General features: G+C 34.9%; 1 protein-coding gene across 1 annotated transcript in view; it reads right to left on the bottom strand.

The window, feature by feature from the left end:
* PCDH7 (protocadherin 7) overlaps positions 1-21231 on the bottom strand; it is a 280361-nt gene that overhangs the window by 131399 nt on the left and 127731 nt on the right. Inside the window, exon 2 of the mRNA XM_074147638.1 lies at positions 10808-11024. Within this exon, the coding sequence (XP_074003739.1) occupies positions 10808-11024 (217 nt within the window). The remainder of the gene's footprint in view (positions 1-10807; positions 11025-21231) is intronic.

Genomic DNA, 21231 nt, shown 5'->3' with positions numbered 1-21231 from the left:
GAGACAAAATTACATCAGATGTCTTTATAATAAAAGTTTGCAATGTCAAATTCCACTGGTAAGTGTTACTTTTAGCATCTCAATGACAATGTAAATGTCATTGCACTGCCCCAAAAAGGGACACAGGTTCTCCTCTTAAAAGACAATATGAATTAATTGTGAGCAAAATAACCCCACATAAGAAAACAATCTACAGTGCAGCTGAAGCAGTTCAAAGATAGTAGGGACAGCAGGGCACAAGTACCACACACTTTTTGGTGTCCTGAGATTTAATTTAGAAAGCCTTTTCCCAAGATTTCCTCTATGGACACCACTGATCTTTATAGCACTGTTACAATCTCTGCAAAATACAGAAAAATCTTTGGATCAAGGAAACAAATCTGCCATAAAAAATAGGAAAGAAAAGCCCCACTTTGGTACAAACCTGTCCTATGGTTTGTTTACATGAAATTTTAGATATTATACACTTTGATTTTCCTTCCCTTGCTGATGAAATAATGCAGATTGCTTAACAAAAGAACAAGTGCCCCTGCAGGGCTCTTTAGGGTTGATTTGTTCCTTAGATATAGCAAAAAACAGGTTCAGACAAGCAAGTTTGGAAAGCTGGTATGGGCACGTTTGTTTGGTTGCAGGAGAGTACACAACCATCAAAATAATAAATTAACTCCATCAATACTCTTCTTCCTTCTCTCTCTTTACATCTTACTTCTTCTATCCCCCAAACAGAAATCCACACTCATGTCTTAATTTCAATCAGTTTATATGGTAGAAAGAAGCACAGATTTTAATCGTGTCAAAAAATATATCATTTTTTATTATTATTTACTGAGAGATGTGTTTGTCCTTTCCATAATTCTTAAAAGCAGTATGAGAATGGAAAGCTCTTTTAAGCGTAAATGGATCAATCACTGATGTGAATTTATTTCTAATGGCAAGTTAACTGTGATATAAGGTTTGAAGTTAATATTATTAGAATTTAAGATCCCAGTCTAAAGTAAAAAAAAAAAAAAAGAAAGAAAACCCACCCTTATAAAAGGCTACTAAAATACACTTTCTCACATAATAAATGTTGACTTTTCTTTTACTTTTATCTGTGCTTAAAAATTATTTTGGAGCCTAAAATCCCTTTTTTGTTGTTTGTTTTTGGTGGGGGTTTTGTTGTTATTGTTATTCCTTGCCCAAAACAAGCCAACCTCCTCTGGAATTTCATTTTAAATTACTGTACTAAGTACTAATAAGTATTCATCTTGTTCTAGGATATGCCATGATTATTTTTCTAGATATTCAACCATTTGACATTGAATGCTATGTTGATGCTGAGGCAAAAAAACATATAAAGGTGATCCTATAGTAATATTCAGAAATTCTTAAATGTCTCTATATTAGGCTGGCCTTTAAATCCTCTGACTGATAAAGAAATTATTACTTTTCTCTAAAAAGCAATTACCTCCTATGAAATAGAGCTTTCAGAATTCTAGATGTCACATACTGTACTGGGGCTTCTAATTCCTTTAAATACCATTGTGTAGATTTTGGCCTACTAACCTGACATTAATATTTGCTAAAATACATAAGAAATGCACACACTTCCCCTCCACCTTTATTTTCTGGACCTTATTTATTTCTGTTTTCCTGTATAAATTACTTGATGTTCTCAGGAAATGAAATAATAACAGAAAAAAAGTACTTCCAGAGACAACAGCAAAGACCATTATGGGTACAAAGCAAAACATTCTAATTAGAAAATTCGCATCGACTGGTCCCTACCAGAATAGCAAGTTTATTTTTCCTTTGTCCAATCCAAGCCTAATGGGACACACAATCACTTAAAAACCCTCATTAGGAAAAAGAGTTATTAATAGTTGCATGTACTCTAACTGAAAGTGGACAAATTTGTGTATATAAATCCATAAAGGTTATTAAATTCACTGTATGTGGCTCAGGGAATCTGAGTCATAAACTGTTCATATACAGGAGAATAATTGAAAGATGAATCAATTCATTTGCCCTGCTATATTATTCCCTAAGCACCCTATTTTGGCCAACAGATGACCCTATATATTGACCCTATACATTGGTTGGGTTTCCCTTATCTGGGATTCATTAACAGTTCTGTGGAAGGCTGGCACCCAGGAACACTGCCAGGACCACAAACCTTTCCAGGTTGTGATTAGAGGCAAAGAATTAACTTATGTAGCAACTAGATAAGTAGACTCGCTGTTCTAACTCTGAATTTACACATCAGCAAGTAAAAAAAAAAAAAATAATATTGCCTTCAGGAAACTATTTTGAGCTGCTTAGATAAGCTACAGACCGAAAAAAATGTAAAATTGCAGTTTTGGATGTAAAAAGAACTGCAAGATTAAGTCTTTATCTTTTTTATATGTTCTATGTTTCGTCACAGTGAACTTTACCTTTTACAAATCTTTATTACAAATGACATTCTTGTAAAAAGAAACAAAAGAGAACACTTGAAGAAGTGACTTTGCTTTGATGTGAAAATGCAACAACTTATGAAACTACTGTATATATCAATAACTCAGGGTTTTACCTACCTGTTCTGTACCCTTGCACTCCACTTTTACTCAAAGTCTTAATACAACAGGGGTAGTTAATATTTAATTTTTTCTTTACGACATAGATGGGCACATGCCAGTTTAATACACTTGAGATTTGAGTTTGTTTGCAGAATTTTTAAAAACAGATCTTTGTGAATGTTGTGATTCCTTTAGGTTTGACTATGTGGCCAATCAGACATGCTCTTGTCCCTTCAGTCCAAGTACACTGTTAAGAAATTACAGTCAAATATTTGTTCTGGATCAATAATTCATACTTGATATTTTAAAAAATGGACTAAAGGAAAAGATACAGTTTCTTTTAATTTCATCAGTCCTTTTTTTGCATATAGGAAAAACTACCTCAGCTTTTAAAACATCAAACCCAACGGATCAAACTTGTATGAGAAAGAGAAAAGTAGTAAGATTATGTATTTTATAAAGGTAGCATATAATAAAACACTATCATTTGCTGCAGTGAGTATTAAATAAATAAATAGAACAGTTGTTGGGAACCAGCAGTAGAGAATAAAATGTATTTTTCACTGAAATGGAGAAGAAATATCCCTATAAAGGACTTCTTTTGGATCTTCATTATACTTGAAGACTTGAAGGGACAGAAAGATCTAATGTTGTCCAGGAAACTGAAGAAACTGTCATTAAACACAAATAGAGAACAGGGAAAAGAGAGCATGCTGAAAGGGCTTCTCTGAACAGAGGGAAAATAAATTTCCGTTGACTATGTGCATTAGATTTTTTCCAGGAAAGAGGCTGCCGTGGATGCAAAGGTTGCTAAATATTCCATTCATAAACCAGATGTCTCTTCTTCCTTGACTCTGTAAATTTTGGAATGCGTTTTGTCCTCTGTCTACATTCAGGGCTCCGACAGTATCAAAGGCAGTTCTGCAGTCTGCATCAGTGGGAGGCAGCCCGAGCTAGCAGCTGGCACCCAGGACTTGGACAAAAGCCTAACTCCACTAAGTCAATAGCAAAACCCTCACCAACTTGACTGCAAACTGGAAGTCGGTGTCCAAATTAGTACTTTTTTGAGGGGCGGGCGGTGTTTGAACCGATTACCAGCTGAAAGATCAATTCATAGCCTGACACTGGAAGCACAGCTTCGCTTTCTGAGGATTTGGTTCTCCACTTCTCAGTTTCGTATGTTCTTTGGTATCCACCTCAGTGAATTGATTTGAAATTCCGAGCTGAGGCAGGTTATGCAATTGCAACTCTCTAGATCTCAGGAGTATTTGCGGGTAGAACCGACTCACTGAGATGTGCACATGTGTGTGCTCCCACGTGCACAGATAAACCCTTCCCTCACTGCTTCATCCCAACAGATGAAACTCTGGCAACGCTTCTCTAAGAATCCAACGTCTTTCCCCATTTTCAAATTATTGATAAATTCCATTAACTGATGGTATTTAAATATGGACTTTCTATTTTAGAGGTAATAAAAGAAAACTTAAGTTTTAGTAAGTGGCAGTTCAAGCTGTCTGATACCAATATACTGCTTTTAAGAGTGGTGAACAGTTATTGCTGTACGTATTTTATTTTTAAGAGCAGGACAATGAAATCGGGAGTGGAAGAAGCAATCTTGTAATATAGCTTAAAAAATAATAAACAGAGCCTTATGCTGTTCTTCACTATGAAGCATGAAGAGAACCAGAGGAAATACAATGGGAAAGCAACAGGCAGAGAACAGCAATAAAAGTAACGCTATTCAGACCATCACGAAAAGGCTGTGTAATTTGTTAGCTTTGCTATCAATGTGCAGGGGTGGATTTCCAATACAGAAATAGGAATTCCTTCTTTGATTCCAGCAGATCCAAGCATCTGAGCAGCCAAAATCCCGATCAAGCTGAAAACAATTCACAGTGAACAGCCTGCCCAGGGAGGTGGTAGAGTCACCATCCCTGGAGGTATTTAAGAAACGTGTAGACATGGCACTTTAGGCCATGCTCTAGCGCCTGAGATTGTTGGTTTGTGTTTGTGAGGATGTGGGCTTTTTTTTTTTTGTTTGTTTTTTGGTGGGCTTTTTTTGTGGTTGGACTCGATGATCTCAAAGGTCCCTTCCAACCATGCAGATTCTGTGATTCTGTGATACTCGGATACACTTGGTGAATAGATAGCATACAGGAGTTGTTGGTATTTCTCAGGACGGTCATGGGAAACAAAAAGGTAAGAAGAGAGGACATAAACAATATACTATTCTGGCAGCTTCAGCAAGAATTATTTCTGCTCACAGTTGGCCTGTATTTGGTCCTTTGCATTATGCATTAGAAGTGCAATGTAAGCACAGAATAGTGGATAAGATACAATATGCCTCAGTGCAGTGACATATAATGCACAACCTAAAATTATTGCTCATCTTTCTGTAGTAGGTTATTAACCTAATAAAGTAAAAATATATGTAAAAATATATATCAGCACTAGGAATTTGTAACACAATCAAAATACATTTCCCTTATTTCTATTGTAAGTGTACATATATAACGCTTCAAGAACAAATACCATATAGCTTTGAAACTATATGCTATTACTGTGCATAGAAGTTAGCAAACCACATATTTCTCTGCTGAAGAAATTCACAGACATATGGGGTAAGGTCATCTAAAGGAACATGGTAAAAGATTAAAAAGGGAAAAAAAAACAAGAAGGAAAACAGCCAATGTTTTTCCCAGCCAGGTTTGTTGCCTCACATAAGGCTACACTGGTACAAGAGGGATCCCTACACAGTGTGGCTTCTGTTTTAGGAACTGGGTTGGTTTTTTTCCTCTTATAAAATGTATTTTAACAGATCTTATCAGAATACTCCATTCTCAAAACAAACTGGTACAAGCCGTAATCCATCAATGAATCTGTGTGTGTTCCAAAACATTACCCATGGATGTTGCTAGGTTTACAGAATCCAGTGTTCATTGTGTGCCTAATTATAGGTTAGGATTTATCAGAAACAAGGATAAGAATTCTTATGTATATGGATTATATACATAATGATCTGTGCAGCACTTTCTGGTATTTTGGGTTCATGCATAGAGGGTAATATTTAAGAAAAAGTGGATGTAGCAGCATTGAAAGAAGAAACAAACCAAAAAAAAAGGAACTATTAGCATGTAATCACTACATTGAAAACCTTCACTGGCTCAACCTCTCAGATGGACTACTTACATTAACATTTTCAGGACACAGTTTTAAAACCAAAATTATTCACATGCAATTTTAGGACCTGAATTCAAGAGAACAGAACATCTGAAAATAATGGGAACTGCAAAAGTACAGTAATTCTATGGAATAACTCAATGAATGTCCAGTTTGCAATGTTTAAAACAAGGACATTTAAGTCTTCAAGAACATTAACCTGCGTTATTTGGACTGCAAATAGCTAAAGGGAAATGGGTTCTGGAAACATGGATTCTATAAACTAATGGATCCTTTTTTTCATTTTAGTAACACTTTGGTCCAGAGGACAGATTAACATTCTATCTTACAAATAAAAGTGAGAGAATGCTCTTAGAGATAAAATGAATTACAGTTATTAATTGTCAAAATTCCTTTCACATTCTCAAGTCATCATCTCACATACCCTGAACCCCTTCTGTGTATCGGCAACGGAACTTTGACATGTACAGTCTAAATCTGAAATTGTCGTTGAGAACACAGCATATTATCAGACTTATATGAGCCAACATAATGCACTGCTCTTCCTTGCCTTTTAGTTCTTCGTGTCTCAGCCACAGTGTAATTTATCTACTGATTTCTTTGTGGGAGTCCAGTAACTGCGTCACAAAAATTCTGAGCTCCTTTTCAATCTCTGCCCCTTACTTCCTCTCTGACTTCAGACACCTCACTTAATCTTTCTTTACTCCATTTCCCCCTGTAAAACTGGAAGCTGCAAACTATTTTCTTATTTTCCTTCTTTCACAGAGGTGACTGCTGTTCTCTGGCCCTTACATATTTGATACTGAAACACGGACTAACTTAAAATACTGTGCTGCAGACCAAAGATATGCTCATGTAGAAATACCTTAGCTAGCTTTATCACAGGTATCTCAGGTCTAATTAACAGTCTAATTATGACTGCATGGAAACAAATCTCCAGGGAAGAACACATGGGCCAAAACCTACAGTGCTGCAGTTTCACCACTATAGGTACTCTAGCTAAATTAAATAAAAATAAAACTGATTTGGCCAATACATGTATAAATAAATAGTAAGTATACAGAAATCTAGGGGGGGAAAGGAATATAATGAAATATTTCTAAGGCGGCTGCAAGAAACATGAAAGAGACCTGACAGAACCAGGTGAATGAACATGAAACAGAACAATGAAAAGCTCTGCTTAGAGATCGTATGTGTAATTAATGCCATAGGAATTAATAAGAAAAGGCTATATTGTCCATTCCTTAAATGGTGGAAATACATCTCCAGCTACCCCTACCTTCATTGGAAGAAAGAGAAGTTCATGGAAAGAAAAAAATAGCAGTTATATGTCAATCAAAGACTGAAAAACCTCAGAATATACATACTTCAGAGGAAAGATAAATTATAAGAAAACATAATAATCCACAGTATTTAAAAAGTAAAATGGAATTCTTTCATGCTCTTTCTCATAATGAGAAAAAGGAAGAGTCATTAAAACTGTTAAATAAGAGAAAAAAGCAAATAAAAATAAAATAATTTTGATAGCCTTCAGAGGAATTTCCTGTTGAAAGATATCCTTCAGGCCAGTAACTTGAAAAGGGTTAATGACTTGTGATAAATTATGTTCTTTTTTGTTATTATTATTATTATCATTATTTAGAAAATTACAATTTAGACACATGCTGACTATTAACTGTTCGAATCGGGAGGATATGTAAATCTGGAAGCATCTGCCACAGGTTTTTTTCTTTAACTTTCCTCTGAGATACACGGTATTAGGCATTGTCAAAAACAAAACGCTATGACTAAAGACCAGGAAACTCATTTACCATGGTAATGTCTTTATCCTTGATATACAAATACGGATGTAATAAAAACATTCTCAAGAAAATTATTGTGCAATTTATGTTAAGACAGTGCCATTCTAACAGCAAAATTAAGAGAAGAAGGCTGCACATATGAGCAGAATTTCCTTGTAAGGAAAGCTCCAAGGGCAGGGGATAAATTAACTCAGAAGTTACTTCTGGTTCTGCAGATTTTACTAATTAACAAGATCTTTGCATACTGCATTTTCACAGTCAATCTGCTAACATTTCTTTTTTTCTTCCCCCCCTTTTTTTTTTTTCTCCTACATCTGACACCACAGCTAATCATCAGAACAAGACTTCAATCTACATTTGACAGTCATGTAGGCTGGTAGGTAATGTACAGCATATTCTAAGAAAATCAGCCCCCTTACCCTTTTTTTTTTTTTTTTTTTTTTTTTTATTTCCAGCATTTTATTCTTCCCTGAAAAGACAGAGAGGCCTTTTACCAGCAAACAGAAAGCTGAATTTCCTATTTACTCTGACTGTGAACTCAGCCTTCTCACATTTGCCTTAACTATAAAAATTAGTTGCTTTCCTTAGTCATCTTAGCTTGCAAAAAAAAAAAGCATCAAATGTATCAGAGAGTTTAGCGTACTGTGCTGAAAATTATAATTTCAAACTTTAAAATGAAAGGAAATCCAAGGCAATTTGTTATAACTGCATTGTTTCACACCAACTGAAATTAAATGGTAAATATTTGAAGTAATAGCAATTAATAACTGAGACAGCTTCCAAAGGGCTGTTTCCATGGAAAATCTGCATGAAAATCCAGTATAAATTCTGATTAAAACCTAACCAAGCTAAACACTGCAGATTACCTAGATTCCAATTAAATGTGACAAATGAACACTTGACAGATTTCAATTCCAATTCTATTTCTGTCAGAATGAACCATTAATATTGAAGATTACATTATTAGAATTTGAACAATACAATTGTGCTTAAAATAGTTAAAATACAAGTGGACTTAAGAGTCAGATCACAGAAAACTCTCACTCAAATGTCAGATATTACATACCATATTACATATGAAGGAACAAGAGTACATTCTATCCTGTTCTGTCATTATTTATAGATTAATGGTAACAAAAATTTCTGGAGGCAGATGACATGCCACCATTGAAATCTTGTTTTTAAAATGTGACAGCAAAATCCAAAAGTCTGTGGAGTATAATTTTCATCACAATGTCACCCACCTTTCAAAGGTCTCAGTTCAAGGTTTGATAAAGGAGAAGTAATTCCTGATTACCATATGCAAGTCCTGCCATGCAGGATTTTTTTCATAATGATTTTGTTTTCGTTCATTTATTCATAGAAAGATAATTTTGTTTTCATTCACTTTTATTCATAGAACGATATATTTATTTAGCTCCATGTTTCTATCTATCCTGTCTATACAACACTGTTTTTAAAACTGATTCCAACAAATTCATCCTACCAAATATAAAATATAATCTTGCAAAAAATCCAAGTAATCTCTAAAATACTTTAATAATTAAAATGCAATGCCAGTTTTTGCATCAACACAAAAACTGAAATAAAGTTGTTTGCTTTCATTTTTGCCACCACTCAAGCTCTCCTCATTTTCAATTACACTTCAGTAAGTGTGATGATTTTCACTGGCTACTGAATGTATTAAAAATCATATTCAACTGTGGCTCTGCAGTTTTCCCAGGATGTTTCAGGCATACTACATGTTAGCATACTTTCTGAGCTCAGAATTTAATGTCTAGCAATGTACTACACTGCTATATGTCCGGGGGAATTAACAAATTATTTAGTTTCATCTCAAGCACAAAATCTCACTACAAAACAGACAATAAAATAATCATCCCAAAGTCTAGAAACTTTTTTCTGACATTTTTCTAGTAATAGCAGTATCACTTTCTCCCCTACCACACACCCAGAAAAATTAAACGTAAAGAGATATATTCATATAAATAACCGAGGAGAATAGATAGACACACACTTATACACATACATAACCTAAAATATCTTCTTTCTAGATGGCTCATACCAACTTCCTCTTTGGTCAATTAGTCATTTGTTGTTGGGATATACATTACAAGCATATGTAGGCTGCTGTAGCCATTCTTCAGTCATACATACTAGATTTGGCAATATCTTATATGGAGAATAATACACTTTTATTGGGTTGACGTGTCTATCTCAGGAAAGACAAAAACCCAAGAATAATTATCCCGTGCTGTAACCTCTGAAAATCTGAAACATGCACTTAGCCAAACTAATGTATTCATTCTATAACAGAGAATACACCACCCTTCTTGCATACACCCACCAATTCCAATTGGATTAGCAAACCCATTATTTCATTGGTTATCAAAAGTCTGTACACTTTGACATAGAATAATTCATTTTATTGTTTATGGACAAATGAAAAGACAATGAAGTCAGTGTCTGACTTCATAAAATTTTAGGTAAAGGCCAATGTGTGGAGAACAGTAAAACATTCAGGTTTTATAAAATACATTTCAAATTGGAAAGGTTTTTTTTAAATTCTAAGTAGTTTTAGATAAAAAGGAAAATAAAACCTATGATTTAATTCATCTTTAATTTTTACTAGCTGGAGAATTACTATAGAATAAATAAGGATTCATCATTTTCCCCTTCTACATAAAGAGACCCTGAATTTAAATGAGATGTTCTAAAAGTACTGTACAAAAGAAAGTGTGAAGAAAGGGAAAGTAATGTTCTTCTTTTCCAAATAATGAAGAATGGCTTTGACACTCAGTGTTATTTTGAAAACAGTCTATATAACTTTTTGGGGCAAAGGGAATTCTCTAGAGTGGGGTTTTTTAATCCTTTCTTTTGCTGATGCTGCACATATTACGTTCTGGGAAATTTCTTAATTCTTCCAAAAATGGAAGGAAAAGAGAATAAATGTCCTTTATGGTCTTTTATCTAAAATGAAAAGAATGGAATTTAATTCAATTGCCATCTCCCCAGCCCTCTACTGGTATTTTTTTTTTCAATGTTTTAACTGCTTCTGCAGTATAGTTTTTAAATCATGTAAAGAGAAGAAAGTGCTGGTTTTATTAGTAGTGTTATGTTCCATTATTTTGTATATCTACATTTTAACAAACTTTAAAATAAAATAATTACAATTTTAACTATTTAATGTATTTATTTAATTTTTTTTTTTTGGACTGACCTTCCAAAAGTCTACTTAGTATCACTTGCTAGTGAGATTATGTGTGTGAATGTCGTGTTTGCCCCTACCATTTTCCATATGCTCTGCCTCACCAACACTGCCATCCGGCGTAGTCCTTTCGTAGTTGTCCTCTGGGAGTGGAAGGGCACCCAGTCTTGGCCCTGATGAACTCTTACTGCTTGGTGTTTCTGACTCCTCCAGACCGCTGTCATAGCAACTCTGCAATGACCCTTGATGTGGGTCCTGAGGCTGACTCACAACAGAAAACGTCACTCTACGAAACGGCTGCAAGAGAAAAGATTCTGAATGTCACTGGAAAGTTCAGTCTTTGAACAACTGATTCGCAAAACGCGACTTAAGCAAACTAATATTTTCACATTTACCGATTAAACAATTTTGTCTAAATTAAAGCAAACGGCAAGTACAGTCCTTAAAAGGCCATTGGACAAAGTATCTCTGGATTTTGTCTGGAACATATGGTCCAGGACCTTCATGCAGTTTTACATAGCCTCCTTCCAAACGGCTGCATGAACCGAGAAAGCTGGTTTATAATTATTTATAAATTCTGTACAGTTTCTCTTTCACTCAATAGTAATAATTTGAATGGAGTTTATATCAGACTGCATGAAGGTACTTGACAGTGTGTGTGTGTGTGTAAGGCTGTGTGGGTGGGTATAAATGCTCACCTGTAAACTATATTGTGGATATTAGCAGCACACCCATAAACCTTTCATAAAATAACTTCCTATGGTTTTGAAAGCTGGTTGACATGAGAAAGGAGAAAAAAAAGAAGGGAGAGGCGGGAGGGGGAGGGAAGGGTTCAGTCTTTTAGCTCCTTTGCCATAAAACTCAGTGCCTGGAGACAGGGTGTGTTGCCAGCTGACTTAATAAAGCCTTTAAAGTACTGCAAGCACAGCTGACACCACATGTTTCCACCGGGACTGTACAAACATAGATTGTTGGAGATTTGTATTCATTCAAAATGACAGATATTACTGTTGCTCTGGAAGCCTACACGCTGAACCCTGGCACCCGCGAGCATCCCGGGAAGAGGGAGAGTCGATCCTTCACATTTCAGAGGACACCAAGGGCAAGCGGGATTTTCAGTGAGAAGCCAAGGGATTCGCCTACGATTTGAACTACGCTCAGGCAGTAATGACATGTTTCAAATAGTTTAATGATACATTTGAAATAACTTACTGTTCGCAAGGCTAGAAAACCACAGAGAAATACCTGGTGTTCTAGAAAGCACCTTCCAAAACAAACGCCAATTGGTCCATTTTATAAGACACTATGCAGACTTTCCCGTGTTTAAAAATGTGAGGTCTGAGAGTGCTGCCCACCCTTGGACTCCGATGTGTTTCAAGCCCTATGTTAGGATGAGATGCACCTCTGGTCACTATAGGGTGGAAATGCATATGCAGACTAGAAGGGAGGAAGCAGCAACTACAACCACTTACACAAGCCCTGAAGAATAGAAATCCACATTAAATAGAGGGGTGGATGGAGTTTTGGTTAGAATTATTAAAAAAATATTTTTTTGAGGATACAAAGTTTTGAAGACAAAGATATTCAGCACTGATGGTAAATTGGTCAGACTACAAATACAACGCTGTCTTCCTGGCACAAGTAGATCAAAAAGTTTATAAAGATGATTGTTGCCAGAAATATAAGAAAATCCTAAGGGAAGAGTCATGGTATTCTCACGGTGAGTTTTTGACCTTTTAAAGTTTCCTTCTATTCTTCAGCTGCAAAGTGCTTTCATACCAATTTAATTTAGAGCTTCACATCATATCAAATGCAAGGAGAACAGAGGAGCAAAACAAAAGAATGGAGAGCACAAATAATGAACATTAAAAAAGCACATTAAAACAGTTTAGAATTGCTGCTCCTTTCACTAACGTGGAAATAGTAGAAAGCATAGAGGAGGATTAGAATTGCTATATTAAGACCCTATATCTACAATATACAATTTGAATATCTTTTCCCAGTAGATGCTCAGTAAGATCTTTCCCTTGCAGAAGTAATCAGCAAGAATCCCTTTGTTGAACTGCACAGGAATTCTAGAAACTTTCCTACTGGTGCTGAATCACGCAGAAAGGATAAAGCCCTTTTGTGGAGTCTGTCCTGCAAAATGTCTGCATCATTTGTATTGTATTTTCATCTTTCAATAATAGCTTGTGTGTTGTGTTATTGTTAATTTACACGTGTTCATTCCCTCAGAGAAATAACCAAATAAATGTAAAGAAAGGTAAAGTGTCTTTATCTAAGCTATGGGTTTAGATGTGAGCAATCAATTTTCTTTTGTCTTTTTTTTTTTTTTTTTTAACTTATGGAAGCAGTGATTTCCCTTCATGTGCTTTCCACAGATGGATTTCTAAGTATATAAAAAGATGTCAAACAAAGACAATATTTCATATCTTGTAAACAGGCTCTGTTGTTTCTTTCCAATATGACTATTCTCAGATCACTTAAGAATACTTGCAAGTAGAAGTTTAGGTTTCACTAGTCCAGGAAAGTTTATTATTCTCATTACACTGACCAAACACACAGGAGCTTTCCGCTGTCTTGACACTGAAAATACATTTATTTCTTTATACTATTACCATGCCAGGTGACCAGCTGCCATTCCTGCTAACATTAGGAATGAAATATTTTCATTTGGAAAATACGGATTCACTATGTACTAAGCATGCCAAAATTGCCAGTACAATCTAAATCACACTTCTACTATTATTCAGGAAACAGCTCAGGGAACTGCCTAAGGATCTAAGAAAAGACTTTCTCTTTACTCACGCTTAACTCATTGGAGCAATGCCCAGATGGATCCTAAGATCAAGTTTTGCCTCCTATAAGTATTATCGTTGACAGAACTTTCCAGTGTGCCCACCTGTCTTTCCTGAAGAGCTTGTACTCTAGGTGGATGAGTTGTCCCACCACAGCTCAGTAATTCGTACAATGCCACATTTCAGAGGCCACACACAGAGCTACCATTCCTCTTGCTTGTTTCCCAGGCTGTGTATGTTTCTATACATATGACATCCTTGAGGTGGACCCTCTTTCACTCAGTTTTATTGTTCTGGAGGTCTTTCTTCTATGCATCACCTTGCACCCTTTGCCATCCACCCCTGCCCACCACTTCCTTACTTGACTGTGGGTTGTAATTTCCCTCCACAACCATTCCTAGTTTAAAGTTCTCACCAGGATGCCCAGCCTGGTGGCAAAGATGCTGTTGCCAGCTTTGTCAGGTGGATCCTGTCTCTCCCCATGTGTCCTCAAACCTCCAAAAGGGGATCCATCGGTCTAAAAGCAAAATCCCTGTCCCACAGGAGCTACCTGCTCTTTCCCAAGCCTTTTACTGTCAAGACTGAGGAGACTCTATGAAGTTCCATATCCTTTCTGATATGTAAAAAACATCATATACTTTAGACAGTATAATCTGGATAAACATAGGAATAATCATAACAGAACTATCAGTCATAAAAAATACTGAGTTTTTATATAGTTTGAAAATTGAGGCTAGACTAATTATGGTACCTTTTTTTTACACCCAAAAAAAACCTATGACATCTTAGAGATAAAGTTGATGAAAGCCCAAAAGCATGAGATTGCTATAAGACGCCTCTGAAAAAAACGGTATATGTGTATGCATGTTACTGTTTATGCAACTCATAGTAGTCCTTTAATCATTACTAACAAGAACGTTTAAGTTAAATACAATTTAATTCCTATCAAGAAAGTTATGAGCACCAGAATGTTGATACATAATAAATGCTATTTATGTATCAGTTGCTATGAATGCAAAAAACCTCCTCCATAAACAAAAACTTTCTTCATGTACTCTGATCTTCATTTAGGTCCCAATCTGAAAAAAACATTTGAGGCTTCAAAGAAAATTGTGTATTGAGACAAAGAGGAGGGAAGGAGGATGAATACCAGGATTAATATTTCCAAAAAAGTTATTGGTAAAATCCTGGTTATCTCATACATTTATTGCATTGCCAAAAATAAGGATATAAGCTGCACTTTAACAAGGAGGAAAAAGACTATGTCCTTAATTTTGTGTTTCCATTGATAAAATGACATCAGTAACATTTCACAGCAAAATGGACATGAGAAATTTCCAAGTGCTGACAAAATAAGGCACATACCCACGAGGGGAGAGGAGAGGGTTATGTTTAGCTTTATTGATTTTCAGTGCACAACATTAATACAGCTCCATCTGCCAGCACTGTGAATCAACACGGTAGAGCTGCTTTTACCCAAATAAGCCCACTAGCTGTTTAATTTGTCCTTCCCAGCAAAACAGCAACCCTGAGCCTTTACTGGTCCCTTAGTAGGGATAGTCCTTACTGGATTCGCATTTAGTAAGAATGCAATACATCTGATAATTGTCTCCCTCTGAAAAACGATATTATATTTTCTGATAACAGCATATAGATTTGTTCCTAATTATATCCGATCATGGAGAGAAATTAGATCACAGAAAAAAAATACACCTTTGAATTAATCATTATGGTAAATCACCATTTCTTTCTCGTTTCAACTGTATTTTGTAAACCAGGTATTTCCTTTTCCCCTCACCAAGAGAAGAAAAATCACTGCAATGTGAAAGACATATACTTCTTGCAGCCTGTCTTAATTGAGCCCTATTAACTTATTCTACAGTGTTTATCAGTGTTTCTACAGTATTCTACAGGGTTTATCTTAGCCTGTATTAATTAACTCTTTCCTATCCAAGCTAGAAAGTAAAATCATATTATACTTTCAATTCATGAAGAACCCTAATTTCAGAGCTTGGCATTAGGGACAGAGTGTGGATAGATGCAGTGAAAATCAATATATCCATACAGCTGCACGAGGCTTAATCATGACACTTTTTTGCCATTATGAGAGGGATTTTCCTTTCATTTCCTAAAATTTCTAGCTTTGCATTGTATTTCCTGATACTTCACATTGTTTATGGATTATACTCTTTCATGGTTTCTGTATAGCAATTGCTATCAAGTTTGTAAATACTGTTGGTTCAAATCCTGGTGCATTTGGACTATAGTAGTGGGGTGGAAGAGTGAATTCTTTTTACATTTAATTGAGAGCTAGGGTTGCAACCATCAACCCTTTCTCACCCAGCTACCTCGCAATTGATTCTGGATACAAAGTGGATGCACTAAAGTGTAACAAGGAAGAGTTGGCAATTTTCTCTCTTAATTACTTAGCACTTGGATAAAAATAATAAGATTTTATCAGGCCTTCCTGCTGTCACAACACCTACATCTCAAAAGAATCAGGATTTTGAAAACATTTTGAACAACTGTAAAATGCAATCCAAGAAGCAACTTCATATGTTGAGGAGTACAAAAAATTAACCCAAACTGAGTACCAAGCTAAAGCAAGCTATATTGCTTTAATATTTTTCTACTAATTCATTCAGCATTAACTTGGGCATTACCCAAAACCCTGGAAGATCAGGAACTAAGGTTCTTGTTTTTCCCTAACTCTCAAATCAAATGACTTCCCACTTTAACAACATGTGGTATCTTGGGCTATTCACAAAGATTTATGTTGGCCAAAAATCAGACTCTGGAGATGAGCTATTCCAACCCTTCTGCTTGAAGTAGAGTCACCTAGAGCACTTTTCCCAGGCCTATAATCAGTCAGGCTTTTAATATCTTCAAGAATGAAGACTCCACAGCCTCTCTGAGCAACCTGTTTCACTGCTCTGCCACTCCCCTAGTAAAGAAGGTTTTTCTTATGTTTGAATGGAATTTCTGTATTTCAGTTTGCGCCAAGGCATAAAAAGCCCTGGCGATGAGTCAGACCTAAATAATATTTTAATTTCTGTTAGCTTCAGAAAGTCAATCAATGTCAAGCTGCTTGTAAGACTAACACAGTGACTCTGAAATATGTATAGGGTAGATCTAAAAAATAGGCAGAAAAGATACATCAACTCATCACATAAATTCAAAGTGTTTCTTTAGCACTTGATTTTTGATAAAACATGTCATTATCCTTTTCTTTCTATTCATTCTTAATTGCTGGAAGCTTGTTGGAAGACAAACAAAATATTAATGAACAATTGCTATTCTGCATGAATAGTTTCAACCCACACAACTCTTCCCCCCATTCAAATCACATATTTCTACTGTTCTAAATTTCTATCATTGTGGTTAATACAAAATTGGCAGGAAATTAAATTAAACAGCCATTATTTTTCAATGAGAAGTCTGAAACACCTGAAAAGTATTACAACAGGAGAGGAAAAAGAGAAACACACTGATAAAAGTTATCAACTTTTTCTTTTAAATTTAGCAAAAAGTGGTAACAATTGCAATTTTAAGCAGGAGTTGAATAAAATAAAAAAATATTCTGATATTACAGCTCTGTAGCAGGCATCAACTGTGATGAACTGTGATTACCAGTTCATATCTGATTCTACAGAATTCTACACACAAGAGAAAGACTCTCCATAATTATTGCCATTATTCTGGTAGCATTTTTATTCATTTTAGTTGCAGTAGTGAGCTCCTGGTCATGAAACAGAAGCGTATTTTATTTGTTCTGTAAGAATATGAAATACAAATCCGTTAATATCTATTTGCTTAAGCCCAAGGCTACATGTTAAGATTTGATATTCAGGGATAATATTTCATAATGCGTTTTACATTATGGGGCATCTTTAGCGTAACATTCAAACATACATTTTTCCTTTTAAGTTCAGTGCGTTTCCCAAATATCCTCTCTTGCCTGTTATCTAAATTTGCCTTTCTGAAACACAACTTCTGAGCAGACAAAAATTCTTTTCATTCACCTAGTGATGTTCATTAAGTAGATTCCTAATAACTCTCATCTTTGTTACAAGTAAACAAATAAAAGGCATGCGTATTATTTCCATGCATATAATCAGACACCAATAATACGAAGAACATCCCTTCCTCAAAGATACAATACTCTTTTGTGATAGAATCCTCATATCAAAATATAACACACAAGTTCATTTAGAAAAATTAGAAAAGATCTGCAAGGCTTTTAAATGAAGCCAATATTCGTAGCATTTCACAAGAGCTCTTCTTGGTAGCTATTGAAAGATGAGCATAAAGAAACCAAGAATAAATGAGAATCTGTAGCAGAGATGGTCAAAACAATTCTATTATACTCTTTTGCCTGCTCATAAAAATATACTTTTGTTATCACTTCAGTATCCCATTGTTTGAGAACTATAAGAACCAAGCATCTATGACCCTGAAGTGCTCTTATTTTTCTACTACAAGAAAGAAAAGGGTGAAACAGCACTTTGTCTTCCCAAGAACAATTATTACATGAAATAAGATTTTTATCAAATTTCCTTCTATTTTCCTTAAAAAATTCTTGTCCTAAATCATTCGTGTAGATTAAACACAACTGCAGTGAATCTAGTATTTTTTTCCTGAACTCATTGCAGTAGATTCCAGTATTCTAATCCAACTCTTTCTAATGATTTTCATTAAAATCTTCTGAATACGTTTTTGTTTGACCAAATTCTATTACTAAGGCACTGGAACAGTATTCATTTAGCTAAGTGTCATTCCAGTATCTTATACTCCTCACTATTTACACCTTTACGATGGCTAACGTTCTTCACTTTCAAACATCTCTTTGATCAGATCTTTCTCTTTTTTTTTTTTTTTTTCTTTAAATGTTCAGAGAGTCTGTCTTTCCTGAAGGAGTTTGATTGGGTTTCATTTCCTTCTGTTTTTCAGCAGAGAATTTGCTGCCAAAAACTAGCCCAGGCATATTAGTTCACAGAGGCTGTTATGTCCGTTAGCTCCTGCCTTTCAGCATGAGAAATTTTTATCTTTGTGTATTTGCTACACTCTTTCATTAAAGTTTCTTATTATTCTCTGAAAACAAACAAACAAACTCCTCATTTCTATCCTACCAGCTCAATCACACAGATTTGGGTTGAGAACCTCAGCAGCTTCTCTTGAATCTGGAACATTATTAAAATAATTTAATGTGTTGAAAGGAAAAAGAATATAATCCTTTATAATAGTTATCAGGCACTGAAAAGCTCTAATATGGGAGGTATACATTTATAAGCTTATTTCCAAAGTAATTTACACAAAACTGCCCTTAGAGAAAGGATGAAACCAGAAAGACTGTCCACGCGTATTTTTCATAGGCTATAGAATGATGATCCTCTAATCGTCTGTAGTCCAAGTGGGTCAAAATGTGATGTGATAGAAACAATTAATCCAATTAAGCAATACTCATACATGTACATATATCACTTGAGGTTCTGGCACACCATTCTATTTCATATATATATATATATGTAAATTTATATACATATATATACATATTTTTATATATATAAAGAAAAATATTTTAGAACTACCGAATAGTTCACACGATATAAATTGTCATATTCTATACAGCATTTGGGGTGAATCTACATTAATATTTTAGTTCACATAAGGTACAAGCTACAGAATTTCTCTCTTTATCATGCCCAATTATTTTACTTTGCTATCCTTGGAAAAACTGTCTTGAAGCAAATATATTGGACTCTCTTTGGATCCAATTCAAATGCAGGATATGATCCAAAATCATGCCTAGATAGCTTGAACTAACAGGAGCTCAGTTCACAGGATCAGACTAGAGCTGGTCCACAGTAAATCTCTACAAAATGCATATAGTATGAAAAATCAGCCTCAGCACCCACTGTTTCACCATACAGATTAATTCCTCCTGTGCCATTCTATTTGCTAATGTAGACATGGCCATTTATAAAAATTGCTTTCTCTGTGTTTTGTTTGCCTGCACAAAGAGAGGCTTGTGTCTGCAAAGGGATCTTTGCCAGAATGCCATTGAAATCACAGAGCCAGAGAGCTAAAGCATATATGAACCTTTCAAAACATCAAGCTTTAGTATTAACAAAGCACTGATGCACAAGAAGTAACGTCTTCTTCCAAGTAATGAAAAATATTCCTGCTGCTAATATGAGATGAAACATCTTGAATATATTGCTAATAGACCACAGTGTTCCATATAGAACTCATTAGATAAACGGGGAAAAAATAAGCATCAATAAAGATTTGAATTATTAATACATACATTGCATCAAAGTAGAACTCTTCGGGTCTTAAGTCTCATCTTTTGATTGACTTTATCTGCTGTCATTGGTAAAAAGGTTAATTATTAATACTATTGAGAATATTTCCTTTTTAGTAAGTTTACAAAAAAAAAAAAGACTAGCCCAAGATGAACAGTGAAAATCACAGCATCAAATTTTAGGAATATTCAGCAATAACTCTTGGAAGAATAGGATCAATTTCTAAATGTATATGAATACATAAACCAGGCACTTCAAGACTAACAGGGCAGATATGCAAATACAGATATTCACGTGTTTTGTGAACAATTAGGAATAAGGATTTTCATAATTGTCACCAAAACTGTATCGATGATGACATATTTTCCAAAATCTGCAGTTCAAATGTTTTCCAAAATTAGGTAATAGATTCAATATTTTATATTATTCTTATGCATCATAGTTCTCAATGTTTGTTTACTGTTCATTCATCTAAGTTGGCCAAATTATTCTCTAAACTTAAATGTCTTAAATATAAAGGCATAGTGATTTTTAAAGGGTTCATACATTTTGTATAAATAGGACAAGAAAAGGCATAAAAACTCAGATAGTCAACTACACTTCTCTACAGGAAGTGGAAGGACAGAACTATAGAAATATATCCCATGTAGGAAGATATTTAAAAGAATAGAAATATTCTTCGCTAAACATTGAGGAATTTAAATTAGCTATGCAACTTTTAGACCACTCAAGTTAGATGAAAAAACTGCTGTTCTTTGGGAACACTGCGGCTAAGGGAGTTACAATAATAAACATGCCACAGGCTCAAAATACGAGGCCTTGAAAGGGAAAACAGCTAATTTTATTCAGAAATTAGATATTTGGAAGGGCACTATAGATTTGATGGGGGAAAAAAAAAAAGCATGAATGAACATAAAAGTACAATTTGTTCCATTATTTCATTTTAATCAGGGTTACATACATTTTCATTGTGACAAATAGATTGTTGGAAGAAATATATTTGAAAGAGGTAATTGAAGAGGAAACTGATAAAAAGGCAGTTACAGACAACAGATGAGGTCCATGTCCAGAACTATACTCCAAGGCTAATTATCTGTACAGACACTTTGTATAACTAAAACTTGTGCCGAAGATGTGGGGAGGTTTTGTTCATTTGCTTCTTTTCTTCACATTTCACACTGAAAGCCCTTTAAAACTGTAACTCTACTGTAAAATTAGAATATACTTTCTCTTCCATTGTAGGAAAATGTTTGAAGTTCAGTGGTCTACAAAACAGTATAAAATTTTATGGGTATTTTAAACCACTAATTAAAAAGAGACACTTAGCTGATATTAAACTAATTGTTGCAAAAATAGAGAAAATAACCAAACAAATTATTAAAAAAAAAGTTACATAAATTA

The sequence above is a fragment of the Numenius arquata genome, chromosome 5, assembly GCF_964106895.1.
Source record: "Numenius arquata chromosome 5, bNumArq3.hap1.1, whole genome shotgun sequence".
NCBI lineage: Eukaryota > Metazoa > Chordata > Aves > Charadriiformes > Scolopacidae > Numenius > Numenius arquata.
The sequence above is the reverse complement of the archived record's forward strand: the minus strand, read 5'-3'. Positions and strand labels throughout refer to the sequence as shown.